The sequence below is a fragment of the Amphibalanus amphitrite genome, unplaced genomic scaffold (genome assembly GCF_019059575.1).
Source record: "Amphibalanus amphitrite isolate SeventyFive unplaced genomic scaffold, NRLGWU_Aamphi_draft 001483F_arrow, whole genome shotgun sequence".
Taxonomy (NCBI): domain Eukaryota; kingdom Metazoa; phylum Arthropoda; class Thecostraca; order Balanomorpha; family Balanidae; genus Amphibalanus; species Amphibalanus amphitrite.
In genome coordinates, this window is record NW_024882976.1 from 1 (window position 1) to 26,382 (window position 26,382).

Below are 26,382 nucleotides of genomic sequence, written 5' to 3' on the forward strand. Positions count from 1 at the left end.
GGAGAGAGATGAGAGAGAGGAGAGAGAGAGAGAGAGAGAGAGAGAGAGAGAGGAGAGAGAGAGAGAGAGAGAGACGAATGCCGGGAAGTCTGTGTATGAATTGAATCCTTGTGCTGTGTAATAAACAGCGATTAAATTTGTCCAGCGATGCGGAGAGATCGCTCAAAAGTTCGAGTTTTATAAGTGACCTTCCAGTTCACGTGATGGCGCTTAAAATTTCCCGAATTTCGTTCTTCATCAACATTTCCGGGTGTTCATCAAAATACATCAAAGTTCAGTCAACATACCAACGTTTCAAGCAGTTTCTTCGTTATGTTATGCACAAGCCGAGACCGACCCCAGAGTCCTTGTGATTTTATCTTATAACGTTACGGTCATGTAGATCACCCACATACCTAAAAGATCACGCTCGACGGTCGTGATATCTCGGCCCATCCGTTATGAATTGGAGTCCCGTGGGAGACAAATTGTTTGTCCCCCGTCGGCATACATCACAATTGTATAAAACCAGCTGACAACCGGAGACGGAGAGCCTCCAAGGTCCGGAAAGGATCGGGACGGGACGCCAGCTTCCTGAGAATAAAAACACATCTTTAGCCGACATGTGGTGCAGATGCACTGGGATGCGGGAGGGACATGCAGGATGCGGGTAATCGCTCCGCACAGATGCCACTTGGGCACTTGGATCCACAGTCATCAACTAAACTCGTATTATAACCCATGCCACACTTCGGAGTCGTGAAAAACTTAACGTCCACCGATACGAAAATAAAGGTACTTAATAATTTGTTCCCCAAAAATCAGTAATAGCTTTCGCCTTTCAGCAATCGTCGCGTGCAATAAGTACCAGGGTCAGGCGCGTGCCCAGCCGGTTCGAATGACGTCGGAGACAGGACCCACTCACGTAGTCCAGGCGGCTCCTCGGACTCCGGCAAACAGTGACGTTTTATGCTTCCCAGAACTGCTGCGCGGAAAAGCCCGATCATTTTCGATACAAAACAAGTAATGTTGATCATGCGAATCTTGTGATGACGTTCTGCCTTTCTTGCTATGCCTGTCTTGAGCTCGCCTTTTCCGAACTGACTATTGCTGAATTAATTTGTTTAAAAAAAAAAATCGATGCATTGATGAAATCCGTAAGACAGCCAACAAATATTTCTCAAATCCGTTCAAAAGTTCAGAAGCATTGAAAGCTGTGTCAAAAGAGTCCGTGCCATCCAATTGACCCTCTCGCACACGAACATGTCGGCTTTCTTAAGAACTAATATATTTCACACACATATGGTAGCTCGGTCACATAAGGCCGACGGGTGGTAGCGGCGCGCGGTCCCTATCTATTCGTCGGCGCCCACAGCGGCCCCTTCGGGCACCCCGGCCCGCGCGCGCAGCTCCAGGGGGCGCACAGACGGCAAGGCATAGATGGCTGACTGTTGGGACGACAGGCCCGCATTCAACGCACCCTCGTCTTCTCGATTTTTGTAGCACATGCTAGCGTACGTTAGCAGCCAGCAAGCAGCATACGCATTGAGTGATATAAGAGTGTGCGTAAGCGTTGTACTATCACGCTTACGACTATAAAACGCCTCTACGGGACAGAATAAATACTCGAGGTAAAACGCGATTCATGTCAATTATATAGGCTCGGCACTAAAAAGGAGTAAATTGGCTCTAACCACGTGCAGCCCAGCAGCTGGCCGCGCAAAACGGCGTCTTTTGTAAGAAGCGATGTCTGACGGAAGCAGTAGAAAGCGAGCTGAGGTGTGTCGTCGACTATTGGCTCTGCACACATACTGGCCTCACCCCGCCCTGGCCCTCCCCCCGGCACGACTAGCTGTCAGTATCACACGGCGCTGCCCCATACACAGACAGACAGACAGACATACAAACAGACCGACCGCGGCCACCGGGCGCCGGCAGACAGCGAGCGCCCTCCCGTGCTCCGGCTCATATCTTCTCATTGCGAGTCCTCCATTCCAGTCTCAGCTCTCCATCCCCCGCATCACTCCCAAATACTCTCCTCTCACCAAACCCGCCTTTATCCCTCCCTCCCTCCTCCCTAGCGTCACTCGCAGTCCACCGTCTTGGAGCGTGATAGGGCCCTCTCCCGGCGCGGCCGCGACGGACCCGCCTCGAACAGGGCACAGTTGAGTGGGTCGCGCGCGTCGCCGGCCGGCTCCGAGGCGGCGCCGTCGTCGAGGAAGCGTCGGAAGGGCGCCGGCACCTCGAGCCGGTCGGGCGTGTGGAGGCTGAGGTAGCGGACGAAGGTGACCAGGTCAGACCTCTCGGAACTCAGCTGGCTCACCCGCGACTCGAGCGTCTTGTTCCGCTCGGTCAGTCTGCCGGACACAGAGGAACATGGGTCAAACGCTGGTGGGGTCAGTTGGACATTTTAGTTGCCTTATCAGACTGAAAACACCTGACTACACCAGTCATGGGTCAGAGACCGACTACAACGGTTCACTGTCGTTACTCTCTCCACCAGGAACTTTCACCCCATTTTCCGCCAGCGGGCGTCTCGGCTTACGTTTTGATTTGATCGCTGGAGGTCTGCAGCTGATGTAGCAGCTCCATAACCTGCCGTTTCAGGTTCTGGTTCATGGCGCCCAGCTTATTGAGGTCGCTGTCTGCGTGCGAAGGCGAGGCGAGCACCTCCTCCTGAAGGACGTGGTACTCGACCTCGTAGGAGAGCAGCTGACGGCTGATGTCCAGCTCCACCGCCTGGCCGGGGCGGGGTTCACAGGGAGACAGAATGGGTCAGCCTCTGAAGTGGGAGACAGTCAGGTGACATCGACACATAATCAACATGAGCCAGTTCGGTGCTGGTGCTACATGCTTACGATTATACATAGAGGGTGCATTGATTACATCCACGAGGCTGGCGATTAGCTAGCCTGAGCACCGCGATGAAACTCTAATTTTCTAAAATAATGGCTCCATTAAAACACCCAACTCAATTATGCACCGCGACGGTGAATTTTCACTGCATGAACTTATTGTCTTTCCCACCGGTAATTGCGATTACGCGACTATATAATGTCTCTGTACCTTTCTGAAGACCTGCTGGGCGCTGGTCTGGCTGAGCCGCGGCATCTCCGTCTTGATGTACTCCATGATGTCCTCCATGCCGGTGAGGTTCTTCAGCTGCTCCTGGTGGATGTCCAGCAGCGCCAGCGACACCTTGAACACCGCCTCCAGGCCCAGCAGCAGGATCAGGTCTGACCGAGACCAAACATGTCGCAGTCAGGTTAGCACGTAACTTTGACACTGACTACGCCACCACACACCGAATAAGGTTCTCAACATATTTATCACGAGGTGTCAAATATATCACGAATTTCACATTTTTATCAAGACGTGTATAACTACACAGCCCAAGACTATGCATATTGTGGGGCTTAGCCGCCCTAGACCCAAGTTTCGAAAGTACAGCAATACGAGTCGCAGCTTTTCAGTTTCTTTGCATTTCATTCACGGTTAAAGATCCCCGCCAGCGACTCACCAAAGACCCTGGCAGAGAACCCGATCGGGTACTGGGACGAGAACAGTGTGAGGAACCAGGGCGTGGCGTACAGCATCGGAGACACCTCGTACTTCTCCAGGTGGGTGTATAGATCACTGTAAACGGACAAGGGGGCGGTCAGGTCACTGGTGGCGGTGCAGGGGACCGCTAGCTCCTGGTGGTGATGGACGGGTAAACACAGCGGCAGCGCAGTTCCAGGTAGCTCACAGGACGCCGTCCGCGCCATAACCTTCGAGTGAGTCAGGTGAGACACTCTGGCTACTGCAGGACTTCCCAACTCTTCACTGGTGTCTATGTGACCTCCCAGAATCGTCCGCAACCTTACGTGGCACCCTCACAGCCTCCTATTAATTGGCACCTCCACACTGAAGCCGACCTCCCTGACTCTAACACAAAAAGTACCACCCTATGCCATGGCCTCCCCCTTCTACCTGTGGTGATCGTGCACCAGCCGCGAGAACTGGTACATCTGAATCTGCAGCGGAGACATGTCCGGCATGAACTGCTTCCGCAGCTCCAGCGGGAACAGCATGTGCTTCAGCAGCTCGTAAGACTCCTCCTCCGGCGCCTGCAAGACGATAACGGCATGGGTGTGACGGAATCGTCATCGAAGACGTGCTCAAGAAATACAGACATGGCGTGACAATTAACTAAGACATGGTTTCGTCAAATGACACCACGAAGATATTCTAAAAGTTGAAACGTCTTCAATCCTGCCCAAAGTCGTAGCCAAGTCGATGAGGGCTCATTGTAGGCAAGATTCACCAAGAAGAGTGACTGCGAGTCTGCGTAAACTAACCAACTAGCATATGTACATATATTCACGATCATGGACCAATACATGCATAGAGGTCATGCATATGGAGGCCACGTCACGGTCAATAGGGTCTCATAACTTACATGAAGCAGCAGTATGCCGGCGATGAAGCCGAGTCCCTGACAGTAGCCCAGCTCGGGGTCCAGCAGGGAGACCGCCTTCAGCACGTTAAACAGCTCCAGCTGACCAGAGCCGAACGGACTCCGGAAGTAGGGGTGCTGCGGGAACGTGCGACCTGCGGCGACGTAGCGGGATGGAGAGGCGCTGTCAGTTTCGACAGAGGAGAGGTGGTTAATAGGTCAGTACTCAGTAGCACGGATGGACGGCAGAAGTTCTGTCAGTGGTGGCCCGGATGGACGGGTAGTCCTCTGTCAATGGTAGCATAAGAGGAACAGAGGAGAGGGTAGAGGAGGAAGTACTCTGTCAATGATGGCAGAAGGGATGACAGCCAAACTGGGGTGAGATGCGAGGGGTAGAGGAAGCAGAGTGCAGAACGCCCTCAAACGAGGTTAGCCCCGCGTTCGATGTCTCTCGGACGACGAAGATTCTACGTCGTCCGGCCAATCCCATCCAAGGTCAGCGGGGGCTCGGGTGCGGTTATGGAACGTGATTGGCCGGACGGCGTAGAATCTTCGCCGTCCGAGAGACATCGAACGCGGGGTAGGTATAGGCATGGCCAGACAACAATGCAGATGGCGACACTGGCGCGATAGACCAACTAGATATAGCCCAGCAGAGTGAAGACAGACCTCAATCCTCCGCCGAAACAACGGGCCCGGTCAACACTGCAGAGGGCGACACTGGCGACCAGCCCAGATATCAGAAATCAAGTGATCACAAAACCAGCTCCTTCGTTACACACACCCTCCTATCCATCTCTCTGTCGCCGACAGTACGCACGGAGATCGGCGAGGATCTAGCCGCGCCGTACGTACCGAGGTCTGTGAGAATTTCGCGCTGGAAGCTGGTCAGCTGCCGGATGAGCTGCAGGTACGAGGTGTCGTAGTTGTCCACGTGGCTGACGGACGGCGCCGGATGGTGGAGCCGGTGGTGGAACACCAGCAGCTGCCACACCTCCGGACGCAGACGGATCGGAACGCCTGCATGGATACAGAGGGTGAGTTACGAACACGTAGACGAAAGGGTAGATCACGGTCACGGATACGGGTCGACAGTTCACGGACATGGGAAGGCAGCTTACAGGCACGGACAATCATGTCAAGCAAATGGAAAATAGCGCCGCAAGAATGTCTTCTCTCACAAAACCATAAACTTCTTTGCAATTGCAGCCCGAGGAACTGAACTTTACAACTTGCCTAGCGATCCCTTCATCCGAAATCGAACAAACGTGGACACAAATGAACTACGCTGAACTCGACTTTCCAGTTTGAAATTGTGAGTCAATTAATGACTAGTTAATAGCCCTCTCTCACCCATCCCTAAAAAAAACGATTCTGCCCGATACCACCGGCCACGCACCTCTGAAGACGAGTTCCTGGAGGTCGTCGACGTGGACCTTTCTGCCGGCGCGCCAGCTGTCCAGCAGCTGCCTCCACTCGGACTTGACGTCCCCGGCGCAGGGCGGCATCTCGGCGTACATGACACGCTCCCCGCTCCGCACACGCTCTGACGGTGGAGGGTTAGCGGTCAGGTGCGCTGGCCTAGCCGGTGTGTCCCCCTAACACACACAGTCAACACGTATGAAACACGCAGCAATAGTGCTGACGGAGGCGGTGTGTCCCCTCTGACCCCACACAACAAACACATACACTGGCCTCGCGCAGGAAACACGTAGAAACAGTCTTGACGGAGCCAGTGTGCCCTCGCACTTACAGCAGCGACGCTGACCCAGCCGTTAAACCCTCCCACACGTATGTACCGGTGACCGAGCACGCACGAAATATGAGAGCACGCACGTCGCACACAGCGCAACTGAGAGTCGCTGTACCGGGTCGTGCCAGGCAGCCGGGCTGTCAGAATCTCATTTCAGTTGAGTCCAGCACCGTGCAACTAACTGCACACCAACGCTTAGATATGATATAGCATGATTATGAACCGGAATAGGAACACACACTGATTCCTTCTGAGCTTCCGCGTCTTACAATTGACGTTTCGGCACGGGTACCTTCAGGTAAATGGCATGAAATCATCAGCCGAAAGCAGCACTATTCACTTTGTTCGACAGCACGACTGAGCTCCACACGAGCCTACTTTGCTCGGCCGGATCCACAGGTATGTCCTCAGCGAAGCGTGCAGTTCGCGCTATGATGCAGCAGCGTCACGCCAGTGAACTTCCTTTGCCGGGTGACCTTCGTCAGGCGGCGCGGCAGACCAAGACGGCGGAAAGATCGCATCGCGCACGCCACGAACATACAGACACCGCGCAAATGACGGCCTCATTGCTGCTGGTACGCTCGTGCCATTCTCCTGCGCCGCAATTGTGACGCGTCGTTCGACCGGTCGGCGGCCTTTTTACTGGGAAACCCGCGACAAACACAGCAGTGCCTCTCTGATTTGTCAGACAAACAGTACACCAGAAAAGCGCAACTGAGATTCCGGCACGGAACGGTTTGTTCGCCTTATTGATAGTGAATTGAGATGAGGTCACTAGCAGAGAAACAGTGACATAATTAGAGATATAAATGTATAAGCAAGCGAGTGAGTGGGTGAGTGAGCGAGTGAGTGTTCAACTATCATTTGAGACAAAACTCACATAGACACCAACAAATTGACAAGCAATTTCGTACTGAAGCCGTCAGTTTATCAGACACCAAACTCATCCATCCACACTTAAATAGTGCAGAACCTGTCAGAGCGCGGAGTCGCGACCGCCACTGACCTGTGATGCGCTCGTTCTCTCGCTCCATCCTGTTGAGCAGCACCTGCTGGTTGATGGCCTTCTTCCAGAGCTGGCGCAGCTCCTCGCGCGAGCGGCGGGGCTGGGCCGCCGTTGCCGCCGCATCGGAGCTGGTGCGTGCCACCAGGGGCGACTTCTCTCCTGGGGAGAAAAAAGGGGAGGGTTAGTAGTGGTCGAGGGGACGGTCAGCCGAGGACGGGGAGATATCAGGAGACGGTCAGTGACTCAGTAAGAGACTGATAGACAAAAGGGACAGTTAATGGAAACCGTGGGATAGTAAGTCGGAAAGGGGGAGACGAGAGGGACGGTCACATGAGACTGAGAGATAAAATGGACAGTCAATGGAAGTCGAGGGGGAGGAGTACTGTCAGTTGAAGGCAGGGAGACAAAGGGGACGGTCGAAACGTGTGGATCTGGAGACAGACTGCCGGCCGGCAGTCGCTCCGGTGCCGTTCGCTAACCAGGTAGCCAAACACTTTGAAAACCGACGCACAATTCAATCGAAACACTATCCAAAGTAACAATCTCCTTGCTACATTGGTCACATTAACGGGCCTCGATTCAAGGCCACACTTCACTCAATAACCTTGGCGAACCGCACCAGGACCACCGCCTACGACAATGCTTCCTGGCCGATCTGCGATGTTCAGATGGTGACCCAATTCTTCGACTGCCGCCATGACCTTGTCACCGCAGGAGGGTTTCGTTATACTGGCGCTCGGTAAGTGATTTTATCCCGCAGTGCAGACTGCGATACCCAAGCTGAAATACGCCCATCTGATCACATTAGCCCCATGACACTAATCTGGCCGCTACTAAGGTTCTCTACTGGCCGGTCCGGTAGGGAATTCGCCGCGCCTGACCCGCTGAGGGCCGATTATGACACAAGCCATCAAAGTGCGCCCCGCGCAGCGACCTTCTCCGTCACAATACGGACGAAATGGCGATGTTCCGCCTACCATTGACCGCCCTCGTTATCAGGTATCGACCACAGCCAACTAGACGTGCTATCACAACAGGCCAATTTTAGCCATTCGACACGTGAACGCCCGACGGTCTTTTCAACATCCATGGAGGAATCTGGAGCAGCATGGGCGACGGGGTCTGAAACCTTGACATGGGGGGCGCTTTGCTGACCCAATCGTCCCAGACAGCAAGGAGTGGATATAGAAGTCTAACCAAACCATCCCAGGCATCTGGACTGAACAGAGCTGCAGTCCGGGCCATCAAGACAGCTGGGTCTGGAAGAGGGGTGATTGGAGCTTCTCTGTCAGACCGCATGGAAATCCCGCAGCCTGCAGAAACTGCAGAGCCCGGCGACCCGAGGTCCCACCCCCAACCGTTACCCCACATCCGCCGGCTGCGGTCGGATGCAGGAGACGGGCTGTACGAAAGTCCGATGAACAGTATCAAAATCCAGCATCAACATGGTAAACGCTATTCACGTAGATAACCGGATACATGATGTCAGCAAACTGTCAAATGTAGTTCACCTCCTGAGCTTCGATGCATCATTTACAAACAAGCTGTCTGCCTATCGCAAATAAAAAGGTAATCATCTTGGTGATACCCTCAGAAGGACTAAGACACCCGACAACCTCCTAAGCCGTGAGCACCGGAACTGCCTGAGCCTCAGTCCGTGGCGCGCGGCGCGGTCATCCACACTACCCGCGGGCCGACTATACGGCGGCGCAACGGAACCACATTCCACGCATATCGATAGCCTGCGGCGGGCGAGCGACCGAGCTACACCGTCGTTACAGCGGAGCTCCCTCCCCTCCCCTCCCCTCCCCAACCGGCGCGGCAATAGGCGCCGGACGGCACGCAGGCCGAGTGCATACTACATGTGACGGCGGGGATGGGGGGGGGGGGGAGCTGGCCCAGCCGCTAGCCTCCCGGCGAGGTGTTCTGCGTTTTTACCAGGGTTACGGTCCAGTGGGTTATGACTGACGCATCATAGACTGCAGGGCACAGGAATGCCAGAGATACAGAGTCACGGTAAGGCGAGCCGCACACCACCAGTTTGTGCCTGTTGACCTGTTGCATATTGCACAATGCACACTGCACAGTACCTGCTGCGGCAAAGCTTGCTTGGGTATCTCAGAAGAGCAGCTCAGTGTGCATTTGTGCGATGCTTCTATGTTGGTCAGCACAGGCCGCAGCCTATGGCTATTCTCAGTTATTTTACGTCCTAACTTGAGATGGCGGATACTAGCAATAAGGGCATTAGGCAATAGGCCTACGACGAATCTGGAAATCCGGAATGATTCCATCAGTCATGAACATTACTTCAGTAAAATTCATTCGGTAAAATGATACGTGGAATGCGGGTATTTTAGTAACGGTGGGCGGTAGTCACGTTGGTCGATTAGTGGCAACGTAGCTCACATATCCGACCGCAGCGGCGGTTGCAATCGGCGCAACTGTTGCATAGGTACGAGGGAACGGGCCACGGGGAACTACCGTCTGACACTGTTGACACATGGCATATAGAGAGCACGGCACACCAGCTAATATCGGCGCTCAAGGCTGATAAGAGAGATGGGGCTAAAACTCGTAACACAAACGAGTAATTTTGGTCTAGCAGCAATACGTTCAGGTAGAAGAGCAAGTCTCATTTGACGGGTGAGCTTTGACGCTCCACCGACGTAACATAACAGACAAGCAACGTTTATTCATCCTGCCCCAGAAATAAGATCACCTGGGTCTTGCAGAGCAGCCGCCACTATCGCCGGGGCAGTCATTAACACACTACTCCATCCACTCTGATTACCAGTGACCGCTGCGATTTGCCGCCGGGCGCCGCCCACTTGCGCTGCCCTGACCCGCCCCTTCCCCTCCCACCTCCTCCATCACGCTCATCAGCTGACCATCGGTGCCGGCCCGCCCCGCTCTGCTCCGGTTTGCAGTGTCGCCCCCCCCCCCCCACCCCCCGCGACCTTCACCGTGCAGCAGGTGACCTTAGGGGGGGGGGGGGGGGCTGTCAGAAACCGGAGCAGGGCACCCCCTCTGCTCCGACAGGTGACGCAACCCACGGAGATGGCGAGGGGAGGTGACCACCAGTCACGAATCAGATCATGGAAATCACAAGGTCTCTGCACAAATACCGTGCATTTATTTGCATGTTTATTTATATGCGATGCATTTGCAATTCTCGATTAATTCATTCTAGGAGAACTATAAAACTAGCTACAATCGCGTCACTTCGGATTCAGTGTGTTTTACGAAAACCCTGTTTGTTCCAAGGTTTCGATCCAGTTTTGAAGATGGGGAGGCTCAGCATCAACGCCGTTGTCGGATGATCACATGCATTTAGTAATTATTCATGCTGCCTGCTTCGATGTAATACAGACAATCCACTTACATCACATAGTGCTACAGCGAGCGCCACCATGAGATCCACAATTCCAACTGCCATCCCTGCCATGCCACCGGTTGCCCCATTTGCCGTCATTGCCGTGACCCCGATCAGCGGGACGACGACACCTGTCACCAAAGACCGCCCGTCGGCCTGACCGAGACCAATCACCATCCCAGCGGGGGCCAGAACACCACCTAACTCGCAGGGCCGTTCCTGAGAGCTCCTGTGGGGACACGGTTACACCACTGGAGGGAGACTATCAACTCCTGATTATTGACCGAGATTGAGTCTCGGGGTCCGCGGTAGCCGGCGTGACTTAGCTAGTAATCTACAATAGGGAAGACCGGGGCAACGCGCACCCCCAGGTAATGTGCCCCGATACCGGGGCAAAGCGCCCATTTTGACTTCAATCACTTTTTCCCTTTTGACACGTTACCAGTGAGTGAGTCATGAATTTTGTCTGTGGGGTTATGAAGACAAATGTTCAGCGGTTGACATAAGCGCTAAGCTGTCCTTAGTTGTCCCCTAATTTATTCCCTATCGCGAGTCAAACGTTAAGGGGTGCGCCTTGCCCCGGTCTACCCTACAGCCCATTAGGTGGCCCACTGGGGAACGGTGAGACCTGCAGGACAATTAGGAGACGATTGGACGAATGCTGGCGAGCGAGCAACACCGCAAAAACCCACGCTGTGACAGCACGCCAACTCTGATGATTCGTCCCATGCTGATGCGACAATACCGGGACTATAATGACGTGATATTACAAACACACTGTTATCGCACCATGCACACTGCACAGCGTCATGAGCGACCCGTTAGCTCTGTTTGACTCTGATACTGAGCACATAAACAAACCTAACTCCCACCGCCGACGAGCACCAAACGAACGAGCACGGGTGTCCCAGAACGCTGGCGAGCCGGAGAATACGAGCACAGTGGGTGTTTTACCATTATCCCACGGCTCCGACCGAGCGGCAATTCCCACAACTCTAACGGAGCATAAACCGTTGACAACGGAATCGTGTCTCTTTTAATGGCGCTCATAGTTCGTAAGTTGTCATAAATTGTCACATGAGTTACGCCATGCCAACACGTAACATGACATTTCCCAACAGAAGTCTGGACAGGTGAATATTATAACGAAAGCCGACAAACGGCCTAAGACGTGAACTGTGAGAAAACAAGAGGTTTGCTGCTGCCTTGACGTCAAAAGCCAGGTCACTGGCTAGCAGTAACATAATTCTAATAAATGGTTTCGTTTGTTCCATTCACGGAAAAGGTTTGCAATCTACCGAAACCGAACCAATTGAATCACTAATCGTTTCAGCATTGTTACACGTAGGTATAAGCTGAATCCACAAACGACGGCGTTATCATCATGTCGATTAAAATTAACTTGTCATTGCTCATTGCTCAATGTTCATTGTTCACACAATGTCAGCGTTCATCGGAATGCAAGTCGCGTGCTAGGAGCCCTCCGCACGCGAGCACTGCGCACTGCCAGGTATCCGGACCGTCTCGCCCAGTCACCCTGCCTCCCCTCCCCGCCACTCACGGACCACGGCCGGTCGGACGGAGCGCGTCCGCTCATTACCCACGGAGACGCGGTCACGGCGCCGCGCCGCCAGCCGCGGGCTATGGGCCGCCGCCGCCGCGCCGACCTCCCAGTTATGTGCACCTACTGAGCGGGTGGGACAAGCCCCGCCCTGGCGGCACCGGCCGGCGCCGCCCCGCCCTCACTGATGGCCCAGGCCCCGCCCTCGTGGGCAGCCGCCGGCACCGGCTACCTCGCGCCGCGGCAGGCCAAGGAGGGAGGTGTGGTCGGTACGTGGGCAGGAGCGGCCAGGCCCGGCCCGGCCCTACACCTGTCCGCCACATACAGCACTCAGAGTTGTGCAATAGGTCAAACCTTGCCCGAGGTCCTCCGGCCCACCAGCCCGGCGGCTGACCGGCCGAAGGAGAGGAGAGGGGAGGGGAGGGGTGGACGGCTGACTGGCCATCAGAGACGGCGGGAGGGCTGTGCCGGTCATTGACATTCACAGTGACATTGACCGTTACCGCTACGCCAGCGGGGCATGACCCAGCACGTGCGAACGGTACGTGCTAATCGGGTCCTACCGGAGGCGACGGCCAGACATATATAGTGGTATGGCCAATTGCCACTGACCAAGTGACCAGCCACTTCGCGCCTCGCGGTATGACCAGTGACCATTGACTAGCCACTCAGCGGCATTACCAATGACCATTGACCAGCCACTTAGCGGTATGGCCAATGACCATTGACCAGCATCGGCTTTCGATACCCGGTCCACGCCGCAGCACAATCGACCATGGACATCGAAATTGAAAACAGTCAGCACCGACCAACATACCGCCAGGATTCTCGGCTTTCCTAGGAACGAGAGAGCCGAGAGGAAATGGTGAAATGGGTGTGATTTGACAGCGAACGGGCTGATGGTAACTGGATGGGCGCCAGAAGAGCGGCGTGGAAACGGTGGTGAAAATAACGTGCCGGCGAGCGGCGTGCAACGGTGGATTGGCCCAATTGCGATGAAACAAATTGATTCCGAGAATGTGTGCTGATCCAGATGACAGCGAGCGATACCTAGTTAGCTATAAATGCGATGCATGTAAACGATCGGATCAGCTAGTCAGGTAGCGACTCAGGGAAGGAGGGGGGGGGGGGGGGGGATGGACACGCGCTCGGGCGATTGCAACAACTCTTTTCAGTTCTTCCTGCGTTACTTTCAAAAGTCGTGCTGATGCATTTATCCATGCATATAAATGGATGGAAATATTCATATTGTGGCAGACTATCAAAGCGATTTGGACGCTTCTCTGGCGTCACGAAATGCAGATCGTGATTCACTGAACCTGAAAGACTTTACTCTGGTGAAACTATAAGTGACGGACCATTACAGTTGCATGACATAAACACATTCTCCAAGCGAAAAGCCTTTCCCCGAAATAGTTCCACTTTCCCGTCACTGATAAACGTTCTTCTTAAGCTTACACAACGCCACCGCGCCGCGATTCATGATCCATACCTTGCAGGCCACTGTAAATAGTGCATTGTGCATTGGCCATTGAGCATAGTTCAAGCAAGCACGTAATAATCACAGATGTGCCCATTCCACGGTAGGGGTCTGACGGCAATCAGGCCAGACCGAAGGGGCGCTCTGATTGAATCAGTGGGCGGTATATCGGCGTCTGCGCCCAGCACTGAGCGATCCCCAGTTGATAGGCCGCCCGGTCAGCTGTTCAAAGCGGTCGGCATTGGGGACCGTTACATGGCAGAGGGCAGCAGGGCCGTGGTGACTACTAGACAAGCTAGGCACTGCCTGACCTGCCTACGTGTCTTCTGGCTAGCTGGCTGGCTGGCTGTGACTCTTCGGGCTGGCAGTTTGTAGGGTGTGGTCGGTGGTCATGGGATTCGTGGCTGCTGGTTCAGGCTGACCGTAGCGCGCCCCGATGTTAGAGCGACGGCGGCTGAGCCAAACTACACGGGACGAACGGGACCACTCCCACGGAGGAACTCAAGGAGACGGTGTGACACACACTGCAAGCCAACAATGAAATTATGGCCAATGCCGATGGAAGAATAAGCTAGTTTAGATAATCAGCTATTGCCTATTTCAATAATCGCAAAAAAGGAAAGATATAGGCTTCGCAGTCGCACTTATGCTTAGCTTCAGAGATCAGTCAGCTAAAAAAAAAGTATCGGCAACATCGCACTGTTCAGCGCTTGCACGTTATCCGGGCGCCCAAACGCCCCGAATAGCGCCCGCGCCACCAATCAGCTGATTGGTGACGTCATCGGCGTGGTAAGCACGCCCCGCCCTCTGGCGCCGGCCCGTCCACTGCACTGTGACTTGTGAGGTCACTACAACACCTGACGTAGCCGCTTCAGACGTGCTCAGCGAAGGCCTAAGAGGGGATGGGAAGGCGCATCTCTGGCCAGTCATGTACTTCGCAGTACGTAAAAACAGACGCCGTGCTACGGCAAAATGACACCACAAATAAACTATGGTCTTATAACAGCAGACAGACAACAAGGAACGAACCACAAGAAAAGACTGACCTCAATCCTTTACTGGGTCAACGGCCATCGTGGAACTTCTCCAGCCTTTTCTGAAATAATGCTTAAAATAATTCACAGCCTTCACAAAGGCAGCGGTCCAGTGGGACCTTTACCCACGGTCCCTCCAGGCTCCAGCCTTCGCCAGCGCTGGTGGCCGACGTATCCGTGTGTATTTTCAGAAGGTTGCCTCTCGTACCACATTTATCGTGAGAATTAAGTGGTATGCGGCCGTCCGGTGCCAAACGCAGCCACCTCTACAGACTGCCTTCGGGTCCAGTCAAGTAGGTAATCGTGGAACGTAAAATAACAATAAAACTCGCCAAAAATGTCCTCATGCACAAATGGAGGCAATAAAAGCTCACGTCCTCGCGAATAATGATAAATTGTGAGAATGTGTAACTGTTCGAGTTCAGTCAGAGGACCCGTTTTTCTCTGTGCGCCCTTCGCCCAAAGCCCAATGTCCCTGTTCCCGGTTTGGTTTGGTCGTCCCAAGTTCAGGTAGCCATTCATTGCAGCGGTGCACCATTTCGTTCCGACTCAGGGCCGACGAACGCTCTTGTTCCCAGTTTCATTCAACCATCCTGAGTTGAGGGGCTGTTCTCCGCCCTGTTCTCTGGCTCGATTCGAGGGGCGCCTGATTTTCCGTTTTCAAATTTAGCCCAGCCATCATGGCTGCTGTTCGCCGGCTTGCTTTGGTCGCCACAGTGCACGCGATAGCCCGCCCCTATCTGTACCGATAGTATGAGTCAGTCTGGGAACCAGACGGGTCAGGAAGCCGAGCCACGTGCTATGAACGAACATACGCGAAATCCGACATGGGGGCACCCATTGGGTACTCTGTCTGCCGTCTGGTGCCACTTGCCATTGCTTGTTTGCGTCTCCAATGAAATTCTCAAAAGAAAACGCCGGGTGAGCAAAGGCAAACTGCTCTCAGGAATGCCTAGATGATAAGTAAACCCTCATCGCACGAATGAAACATCCGACAACTTACTTATACCAACGTTTCCTCACAACTACCCCGTTATCCACCCACCCTAACCCGTGCCGCACCGCCACCAAGAATAACTGTAAAACCACAGTCACCGAGCACAATCGAGCCGTGCAGTCACGGTTCACGTACTGTGTTTGGACGAAGGCCGCAGTCCCTGCACCTCGTGAACTAGGGTTTCCTTCAGCTTGCCGCTGTATTTGATCACCTGACGCATGGCCCGGCGCGGTGTCGGTTTAGGTTTGGACGGCCGGGTCGTGGAGGGCGCAGCAGCAGCGGTCGGTGCTGAGGGTGGTGTCAGACTCGGCAGCGCCGCGCCGCACCGGTCCGGCTCGTAGTTGTCGTTGCAGATGGACGTCACGCCGGTCGGCACGTCCTCCACGTGGCCCATGATGCGGCGCCGCCACGGTCAAGGTCGCGTCCGGCGGGCCGCCACCGTCCGGCCGGCCCTTTCACCTTGGCACGGCCGGCCGACCTGCACTGCGGGCGCGGCGGCCGGCGCACTCCACTGCCGTCTGCCGCCGCACGCGCACAGACACCGCCCGACACTCCTCGGCACAACACTGCTCCAGATAACTCCACACTGCCACAGGAATTGCTTAGAAAACGGCGAACACAACGCACCACACACACCACACGCTGGGGCGCGCACCGGACTAGCGCGGCGAGCGGCGCCACGAAGGCAGCAGCGCGGCCGCCCGGTCGGACCGGTTCACCACAGCGCGCGGCCGCCTATCGCGCCGCCAGGGGGCGCCTGCGACCGGACTGGCTGCAGCGAGTCGCTCCGAGCGCGCCGGAACAGCCTACCTGCCCGGCGGACGAGGCACGCTCGGAGGTCACAGGTGTGGGGGCGCCACGTGACGCGCCAACAGTCACGTGGGTGAATCGCGAAACGATCATGAATTTGGAACTGGATGACAGTATGATTAACCCTATTAGTGGCAGGCTCCTGGCTACCCCTATTAGTGGCAGGGGGGGGGGGGGGCTGTTTACGACCCCCCCTTGATATCTCGAGATCTAACGGGCCGATTTTCAAAATTCAAACGGCATTCGATTTCGCTCAACGTGATCTACATTTCTAAAAAATAAAAATTAAAAAATGTCAATAGGGGGGGGGGGTAGAGGGGGGTAAAAACGGGCAAATTGCAGATACATTTTAGACTGTTTATCACGGCCAGGTTTCTGAACCAATCTTAACGCAACTTTTGCCGATCGATAGAGAATGACCCAGGAATTCACATGGATCCTAAAAATATGCATTTTCAAAAATCATAGGCGGATACAGATCATTGAGATTGGGGGTACACGAAAAGTATAGTAAATAAGGTTTTTGTTGGTACTGTTTCTAAAAAGGGTGGTAATGGTCTTGTTATGTTACAATTTTCTTATGAGAGAACGACTACAATTGTATTGGTCATGCATAGGCGGTGTCAGGGCACCTATGTTGGGAGGTAAAACATAACCCCCCTTTTTGGACGCCTGGATCCGCCTATTATAGCAAAAACGTGTCAAAAGAGGATGCACAATAACTGTATATGTTAGCACATGATACATTTCATTCACTGTTCGTAAAACTGGTGCAGCATCGTGATCTTCGCCCAAATGACTCGCTTCACGAATAGGACCCCCCAATTCCCAGTGCTCTGGAGCCGCCCCTGGTAAAGTTATGAACTTGAAATTTTCAGGGAATGTGCCCAATTTAGTTTTAGGAAAAGTCAGAAAATTTCAGCATCGTAGCTTCAGCGGTTTCGGAGATATTCCCGAAAAACCTGAGGGGTGGATGAAAACAACCCCCCCCCCCCCTGCCACTAATAGGGTTAATATGAGAGGAGGGTCTTCACCCGGTCCTCAGGATTTATTCTATCCAACCATTTCTCATACATCCTGAGGTTGACAGACAGTGTAAAAGGCATGCCCAAATATCCATCCTCTCTATCCTCAGGACCAATCTCATTTCCTCGTCCGAGCTGACGGTCAACCCACCACCTAAGCGATGGAGGGTCAGTTCCAGTAGGACCACACACATTCTCATAGTGACCGTTTGAGTGTCTCGCGGACTCGGTCGCGACATTTTGTCCCAACGGAATGAGCTCAGCGGCACAGCTGCGCAGCAATCAGCGATCGACTCGGCCCAGCGCCTCCACTAAAGGCATTCCATCATCCTTCGGCCCTGATCTGATCTCAACAGGCCGAAAACGGGTGACCTAATAAATGGCAATTTATGCGCCAACGGCGTATAAAGACTTTTATCGGTCGTCGCCAACTTAAGCGCTTGTCAACCTGCGGCGGCTGAGCCGGCGCGGCGGCGGCGCCGCACCCCACGCACCCGCAGTTGACGCAGCGACAGGCGACGCAGAGCCAGCAAAAAAGTCGTTGTTCGCTGTAGTTATTGGTCTTAAGTTTTCTTCTGGAGTCTCACTGCGGCAGCACGCCTTGTGCAACATTACTGGTTGGCAGCGATAAGCCCATTCAGTGCGGATGATATTGTATTTAGGTATTGTTTGCCATACCCGCGGTTGCTTATCTAATCATTCAAAACATTTGCACATTCACTCACGTCAAAACACGGACAAAACACTCTTAGGACAGCCTCATCCCTCTTACCCTCCCCCACCTACCCTTTTGGTCAGCGATGTCAGACGTGGTGTGCTTATTCATCGTTCACGATTGCGGCTTTCACAGCGCGGGCGAAGCGGGCGGGAGGCAGCTGCGACAGGTGAGGTGGCAGGCTGTTCAGCAGAGCTGCAGCGCGATAGCCGCACCGCCGCTTGCCCGTTTCCAGCCGCGGACGGGGAAGATGGAAGAGGTGAGCTTGCCTGGATGGTCTCTCGCGGATAGCGCTATTAGCGACAAACAGGATTACTAGTTGCTCGGGCTCTCGGCACGGTAGGACCTTGTATGCGAGGAAAAGGGTGATAAATCGGACATACGGCGCGAGAACAACCACCCGGGTTCGTTCGCAGGTTGGAGACATTGTCAATTTTACGGCGACCGAAAATAATTCTAGCGGCGAGTTAAGAATTCCGGACACATTCACTAATAGGTGTTGCCGGTCGAGCTCGGTCAGCTTCTCTCACACCACGATCGGCTTCTTGCGTGAGGGCTTCCTAACAGCTTTTACCGGCGGGGCTGTGGTCAGCTCATAAGTATCACGCCGTGGGTGGTCGGTCCGGCCCCTATCTTTGGTAGGTACGATATAACAACTGTTACTGGCTGCCGCTTCCGCCGTGAGCGTTACTGTCTTTGGTGTGGCCCGTGAGCATGATCCAGCTCAGCTGGTCGGCGGTCCGCGAAGGTGTATACTTTGGGCATCTCCTCTTAGCCGGCTATTGACGCTGAGGACTGACTGCGTTACAGATAAAATGTCACACCGTGTGTGTTCGATGGGTGGGTTTGGTTTTGCTTGTGCCCTGTTCGCTTCAAACAGGGCTGATGTTTCCAATTGCCTTTACATCTATTCAAAATGACCACCCTGTATCTGTCCACCTCACATGATAATGTGCCTTTATTCATTCTGCTTTTGGCATAGTGTGTCGGTTTACGATGCTCCCGCGAGTTCCTCGTGTCCTACCGCCCTCACTGCATTTCTCAAAGTATTTCCTTCGCTAGTGCCCCTGGCGGCGATGATGGCGCCGCAGGGCATACCTATCGCTGTGTATCATTGTATTTGTTTTCACTGACGTTTATGTTTACCTTTGTTTCATGGCACATCGGGCATGCCGAGAAACCATCTACCGGTCTGCGTCGACGGCGGGCTCAGGCCGGCCCCGCCGCGCTTGGTCACAACTCGCGGACGGGGCTGGTTGCAGGGTGCTGCTGCACGGAGCGGGGCGCAGCTTCGGCAATTGCCTCAGCCGCCTCCCACTACGGAGACGGTGCCTACCCAAACGGTGCTCAGCGTGCGGGTAAACAGCCGACGTCGCCTGGTCCACGAGGAGGTCGGCGGGTGCTACTAGATGGCGGACATTGCAAGGCAGCGACAAGCGCTACTTCATCGTGTCATGCTGCCGCTGCCGTTGCCGCCCCCTACGGAGCAGCTGCCGCTGCCGGAGATGCACACTGTGCCTACGCTGGCCCCGCTACCGACCTCCTCTCTGATCGCCACACTGCCTCTTTGACTTCCATACCGACACAACAGCGGCGTTCTTTCCAGCCGATTCCTCTTTCTGTGGGCGACTCGGTTGCCACCCAATATTTTGGATGGCACGGTTTCATCGTCGTTGAGCGTCGTAGGCAATACTACCCGCTCCCCCTCTGCGGTCGCTTAACGACATCCTCATCTGGATCGCCCGCTTTTTGTGTGACACTTGACCAATCAGTTCTGTTTTGAGCTCCCTGTTTCTTATTCATTGGTTTATTCCGCGACGATGGTAGAGGATTTCTGTCTCGCTCTCAGAATGTTTGTAACGCTCGAAGCGTACCCTGGTGCCCAGTACAGCCGGCCATGACATGCCTTGGAGTCGCGTTACACGATTGTGATCGTCTCTTCCGGCTCCCGCTAAGTGATACTCCGGCATCCCGACTCCGACATCACTCCGGCTGGCCCGACTCCGGCATCAAACTGTCTCACTGCTCCACCTGGCGCGCGGCTCACATACGACATCTTATCACGGTCTGTGGGCCCCGACACGGCGGGATGGCACGGTCCCGGCCGCGGGTGCTCAGTCATTACTCTCATGACGTCTTAGGATCGTTGTGTCTTCCGGCCGTGGGTTCTCGTGATATGACGCGAGCGACCTGCGAGCTTTGCTGCCGCACAATTCATCCAGACGTTCGATACCGCATCACGGGTCGCGGGCCCCGCCGCGGCGCGTCGGAATGTGGTCCCGGCCGCGTGCGCTTGGTGTCGCCAGCTTTTACTCTCAGCGTGTCTTACGCGGAGCTCACTACGGCGGAGCCGGTGTATCCGCTGGCCATGGGCTCTCCTGGCAGGAGACGTACGGATCTGCGATACCTGCTCTTACACTATCAATCCAAAAGTTCGATGCCTCATCACGGGTGGCGAGCCCCGACACGGCGGGACAGAATATGGTCCCGGCCGCGGGCGCTCGGCGTCGCCGTCATTGGCGCTGGTCTTCATCTGCCTTGCGGCGGTACCTCCGCCGGTGTGGGTCCCTGCTGCAGCTCGGCTCAAGTTCGCACTGACGTCGCCCGGCCCGGACTGCAAACCCCGGCCGCCTGCGCTGCGACAGGTGGGCCGACACGGCGGCCGCCTGGGGGCGGCCGGCCGCGGTCTCACCTGCTCGTCTCTGCCCTGGGCCGGGGGACGGTTTCCCGCCCGTGCGGCCCCGACACGGCGGGCCCCTGGGGGCCCGGCCGCGGGCTACCGCACGGCAGCGAACGGGCTCGTTGGCGAACTGTTACCCAGTCGTTCCGGCTGGCGTCCCCGATACGGCGGCTACCCTGATGGGCGCCGGCCGCGGGGCCGCGCGGACCGTTCTACGTGCCGCTAACTCTGCGCCCCTCATTTCATCATGTTGGTGTGCGTCGTTCATGTCATATCGCGGCGCACGAGCGCCGTTCGTGTTCACTCAATTCAGGCGTATTATGTGGTGGATGTGTATCGTCGCATTTCATGTTATGTGATGTCATGTTATGTTATGTTATGCCGCGATGTGAACATTGATGGTATGCGACCCTAGTCGCGTAAGCGTACCTCTCTGACCGGCTGTGCCCCGGGCTCGTGTACAATGCAGACACCGGCCGCGTTGGCCCCGACACGGCGGCTACCCTGAGTGCCGGCCGCGGGGCCGTCGTGCCTGCCCTCTGCACCAGGTGCCATCATCTCTCCCGCCTGTTGCGGTCGCGCGGCGCGGTCTCCCAATTGTTCGTTGCATAGTTTAGGGCATATAGCAGCGCACGGGCGCCGTTAGCACTCACTCAATGTAGGCTGTGTGGTGGACGTGTCTCGTTGTGTTTCGTATCAGTTCGGCTTATGAGCCGGTTCGCTCCGTTGTTCAGATGCCCACGTCGGGTGCGTGTTTTTTTTCCTCCCGGCTGTGCCCCACACTCGTGTATTTAACAGCAGGCCGCGTCGGCCCCGACACGGCGGCTACCCCGAGTGCCGGCCGCGGGGCCGTCGTACCTGCCCTCCGCGGCGTGTACCGTCACGTTACTGCCTCTCCCCGTCGCGCGCCTCGCGGTTCGGTGGGGTGGATGGGCTGTTCCACCTCTCCAAAAAACGTACAAAATACAGCCCCGTTACACACTATGACAATGTTTTTTGCAAGCGCGAGGGCGGCGACGGATAAATGGCAATTTATGCGCCAACGGCGTATAAAGACTTTTATCGGTCGTCGCCAACTTAAGCGCTTGTCAACCTGCGGCGGCTGAGCCGGCGCGGCGGCGGCGCCGCACCCCACGCACCCGCAGTTGACGCAGCGACAGGCGACGCAGAGCCAGCAAAAAAGTCGTTGTTCGCCCGCCGCCACCCCAACGCCTCCTGTGTCATGTTCGTTTATTTTGCTTTAGGCGGTGCTACTGCTGTGTGCTCTCTGAACTGGGCTGTTCCACCTCTCCAAAAAACGTACAAAATACAGCCCCCGTTACACACTATGACAATGTTTTTTGCAAGCGCGAGGGCGGCGACGGATAAAAGAGCATATGCAGTGCACACAGAAAACCCTCTTTCTTTTAATTGTGCCTCACTCGTAATTATGCAAAGATCAAAATGACCATCGATGGCCGTAGTAACATTATGATCAAGGGCATGGGCAAACCACCCTTTTATGACACCTCGTGTAGGTAGGCAAAAGTTTAACATGCCTTATGTGTCCTCTCGTAAAATATATTGCAACTACGGGAATCATTCATGCCTCTATTATCACTGATCGCCTGCAAACGGCCAATAGAGGAGAACCGAGAAAGTAAATAAATATAGTTAACATTTACAGCTGAAAATGGGTCTAGTCTAGTGAACCAATTACAGTCCGGCAAGGCCGGCGGGCGATCTAGTGACCCGAGTGGCCGGAAGGGGCTGACCACAGAGAGGTACAGAGTCACGCGACTGGAGACCCACGGCAAGGAGCGCAGCGATTGGTCGTGCGACCTGTAAGTTGTGACGTCACTGGAACGATGTCACAGCCAGTGCGTTGGTAACTCCGGCGATCACTCTAGTCTCTTGACCAGCAGCAAAGTTTGCTCATCAGTTTTTTTTTTAGGTTTCATGGTAAAATATTGCTATAAATTGTAACTACATGAGTCATGACAGCAACTGTCGACTGACTTTTCCTTTGCCTGGATGTTTGGGCGCCGTTCTGATACAGCGGGCGAGTGAAAGCCTTTCAAGATGACTTCCTCAGTAATCCAGGGCGTTTTCCAAATGATGCGAGTCGTTCAGATAATTTATGAGCAAAAATATGTTTCTGTTTTGTTTCATCAGCACACTGGATACCTTAGCTGACCATGAGTACCTACAGTGTAAATATCTACACTTTTTACGCCCAATTTAAGCGGCAGTGCATACATTTCAGTAATAGTGCAGGCGATTTTGACAGCACAGCATAATCTGAATATGGCGAACTGTCGAAATCGGTTGCACTATTTCCGAAATGTGTGCAGTGTGCACACTATGTCTATGTACTCGTATATTTGGCCATAAATAGGTGTATTCAACAATCGGTTACATCGAACCATAGACTATCACCTAATCGGCTGCCTGACCCCTCGCCAGCTGCCAATCTGGTCCGCATCAAGCCGTGGAGGTGATAAACTTTGCCTGCACGGTGGGAGACACGGTGGGGCGACCTTGCCATTAATGGGCCGGCTGGCCGTGTAATCGTTGGCCGTCGCCAATGTTGCGACACCACCGGCCGTCAAATCATGACTACTGGGCGGACAGTGCTCCCGGGTAATTAGTGCAAACTTATATGTGTAGCGTGCACTTGACCCTCATCTAAACATGATAAAGGGCAAGCATGTACTATGTATAGCACAATTAGTGGCACTGCTGCAAAAGCGTACGAGCAAAAAAAAAAAGAAAAGAAAAAGAGAACTCCGCTTGTCAAAGAACAAGCGGAGGCAGCACATGCAATAATACAAACAATCGCAAAGATGGAGGTCAACACTCCCAGATTAGCTGCTAACAAGGCCGAAATGTAGTCCCAATGTAACTGCAGTTTTAGTATAGCCAAAACATCTACACAATGATGGAAAGGTCATAAGCGGTGTTTGCCCCTCATAACATGGACACATGATATAACGCCTCCGATTAACATCTCTATGTCACCTTTTTACATAAATTACTTTACCCCATAATATAAAAGTCGACTTCTGGGTAGATGCTAATAATTGGGCATTTATCTCATCATTTTCTGGTGCACGACCGATGTGGAATTAGCGTTTACTTGACCTGGCCAATCTGTGTCTGTGATCGGCGGCCCTGACCCGGCCCGGTGGCGAATTATCACCTGGCACCCTCCCGGCGGCCACACCCCGCCCCTGAGCGGCTGCTCTGATCTAGAGGAGGGGGATGGAGAGACTAGGAGGAGGAGGGGGGGACACCTCCCTCCTCTAGACCAGCCCGGCTTAAGTGTTGGATGAAACCTCTTTGGCGATTTGCTCCAGCTGTGTATTTTATACTTTTGATGAGCACGATGAAATGTTTTTTTTTTCATTTTCCCGAGAACGCTGACAGAAGGACAAGATAAAACAAGAGGGGGGAGTATAACAACATGATGCCAATATGCCAAGGACGGATAAACAGACACGGCGAGGTAGACACTTACCCACTGACCTGGCCGCAGAACGAACAACCCTTTATGGGCGAACTGCGCATTCAGCCACGCTGGTTTGAACAGCCAACAACACACAAAGCACCCTCGACTGGCCAAGTTTCTCCGCGTCACTGGAGCTCAATTAACCTTGATCTTAGCCACAAATTAAGCATTAGACGACCGCAACTTGCGACATACTCCACCACGTGGCGATACGGAACGTCCGGCAATCACACACTGCTTTTATTCGCCGGCTGGGGGTTGAAGGGACCCCTCACGACAGCGGGCGGTTCAGGGCAGTCAGAGGCGCAGGCACTGCCCGACCGGCTGGGGCAAGGGGATTGTATGACTAATGTAGGAAGAGCCACAACGTGCATAGAGCAGAAGCTTCCAACGTGAGGTGATTAATTAATACATGATGACAGGAAATGACACCGTGTTGCCGAGAGCAATGGAATGATTTGCAGTTAGCGTTCAGTCATGCGATCAAGTGCGCCAAGCTGGCACCGGGCGGCCAGAAAGTGCCCAACAGTTGCTCCCAGACCAGGGTACAGGGCTGCACCTAGCACGCGCCACGCATTCTTACCGAAAGAGACGACGCGATAGCCAGGAAACGGTCAGCCCCTCTCGCGGAGAACATACCTGAAACGACAGAAAAGACACCATATTAGATTTGTTACAATAAGCTGCGCTCGCTCGCTGGGTGAACCTGAATGTGCTGACTCATTATAATGTCCAGCACACTTGCATTTAACGTTACGTCTCATGTGTTCTGAATCAATTGTGAATTGGCTGGTTTATTTTAGCAGCAACAGCGAAACGAGTTCCATCGCATATCAATGTGGAGCGTCGATGCCAAATGATAAAATCCCTGGAGAATCGCGACAAGACCCGTTTGGCTGGCAATCACCGACAATGTAGTTGTCAGCATGCAACATCCGGTCCGATCAAATATCCGCCCCGTCCCCCTCACATTAGATCGGATCGGGTGGCGAAACGCACGACATTGTGTCCGTTAGGCGCGATACCGACAAACGGGTCCATTGGGAGCGATATGCACCTCTGAACGGCAGAGCATGGCACCAATGGCCGCCATCAGGTGCGCTATGGGGTAGGGTAGGCTGAGCTGACCTACCCCATCCCGTCGACAAAGGGTGGCCGGAACGGGAGAATTGGCCGGGTATGTGTATGTGTGTGGGATTTGAGAGTAACTTATTCTGAAAGATTACGAATATGATTGTTTCCCTTTTTCTTTTCGGAACAATGGATGAACAAAGAATATATACGAACATCCCATATTGTAGTTAAAGTAAAACACATTGTACGAAACCACTTTCATTCTTTTTTTAGATCCCTTACACTGAGTTCCACTGTTAGATCGTGTCATTTTAGCATGTCAGATCATCGAAGCGCGTGTTCATTGGCGCCGTCAATCAGCGAACACCCATTAACGCCGCTTATGTCCCGTTATCAGTGGAGTTTTACCCGCCCATCTAGTAGCCCAGCCCGCATATTAAGCGGTATCGGCGCCTGCCATAAGCTGTGGCGTGCTGCCGACCGCCATCCCGTGCGTCCTTGACCCTCAAACGCCTCCCGCCGCGCTGATTCGCCAGGACAGGCCGGCAGGGGGCACGCCTCTGATCGGCAGACCACCGCTCCCAGCGCCGAAAGGAGACACACCCTCCTCAGTAGCCACCGCCCCCTGACATCAACATCAGCCTCATTCACTGATCTAGCGATTGGAAGGGATACGCTTGGTCAGGATCCCGCCGCCCCTCCTAAACTGGGCCAAAGTCGGCATCGGACAAACCCTAAAGTCGCCGCGTCTCCCCTGGTTCAGAATAATCCAACGCTAAGTCAAAAGTCATGAATCCATTCCACTGTTAGGAGAGACGGAAGTAAAAAAGATTCCGGTTACGGCTAACTCACAGACTCGTTGAGGTGGACGTGGGACCTATTCGGCGCGTTAGACTGTCCGTGATATGGGTGTAACCAGTCACAGGACTCCACTGTTTGTAGTTGTGAGAGCCTTTAATGGGCTGTT

General features: G+C 54.2%; 1 protein-coding gene across 2 annotated transcripts; it reads right to left on the minus strand.

The window, feature by feature from the left end:
* Nucleotides 1–1,250: 1,250 nt before the first annotated feature.
* On the minus strand, nt 1,251–24,957 carry LOC122373352 (TBC1 domain family member 1-like). Of its 2 annotated transcripts, none has more exons than XM_043351320.1 (10): nt 24,925–24,957; nt 7,177–7,335; nt 5,817–5,963; nt 5,273–5,437; nt 4,421–4,572; nt 3,952–4,088; nt 3,500–3,615; nt 3,046–3,215; nt 2,525–2,718; nt 1,251–2,336 (listed from the first exon to the last, which is right to left on the minus strand). In XM_043351320.1, exons 2-10 carry the CDS (start codon nt 7,202–7,204, stop codon nt 2,063–2,065), a joined length of 1,383 nt encoding a protein of 460 aa, XP_043207255.1. In that variant the 5' UTR covers nt 7,205–7,335; nt 24,925–24,957; the 3' UTR covers nt 1,251–2,062. The 2 variants fall into 2 exon arrangements, with proteins under 2 accessions (XP_043207255.1, XP_043207254.1); XM_043351319.1 differs by lacking the exon at nt 24,925–24,957 and adding an exon at nt 15,757–16,361.
* Between the last annotated feature and the right edge of the window lie 1,425 nt (nt 24,958–26,382).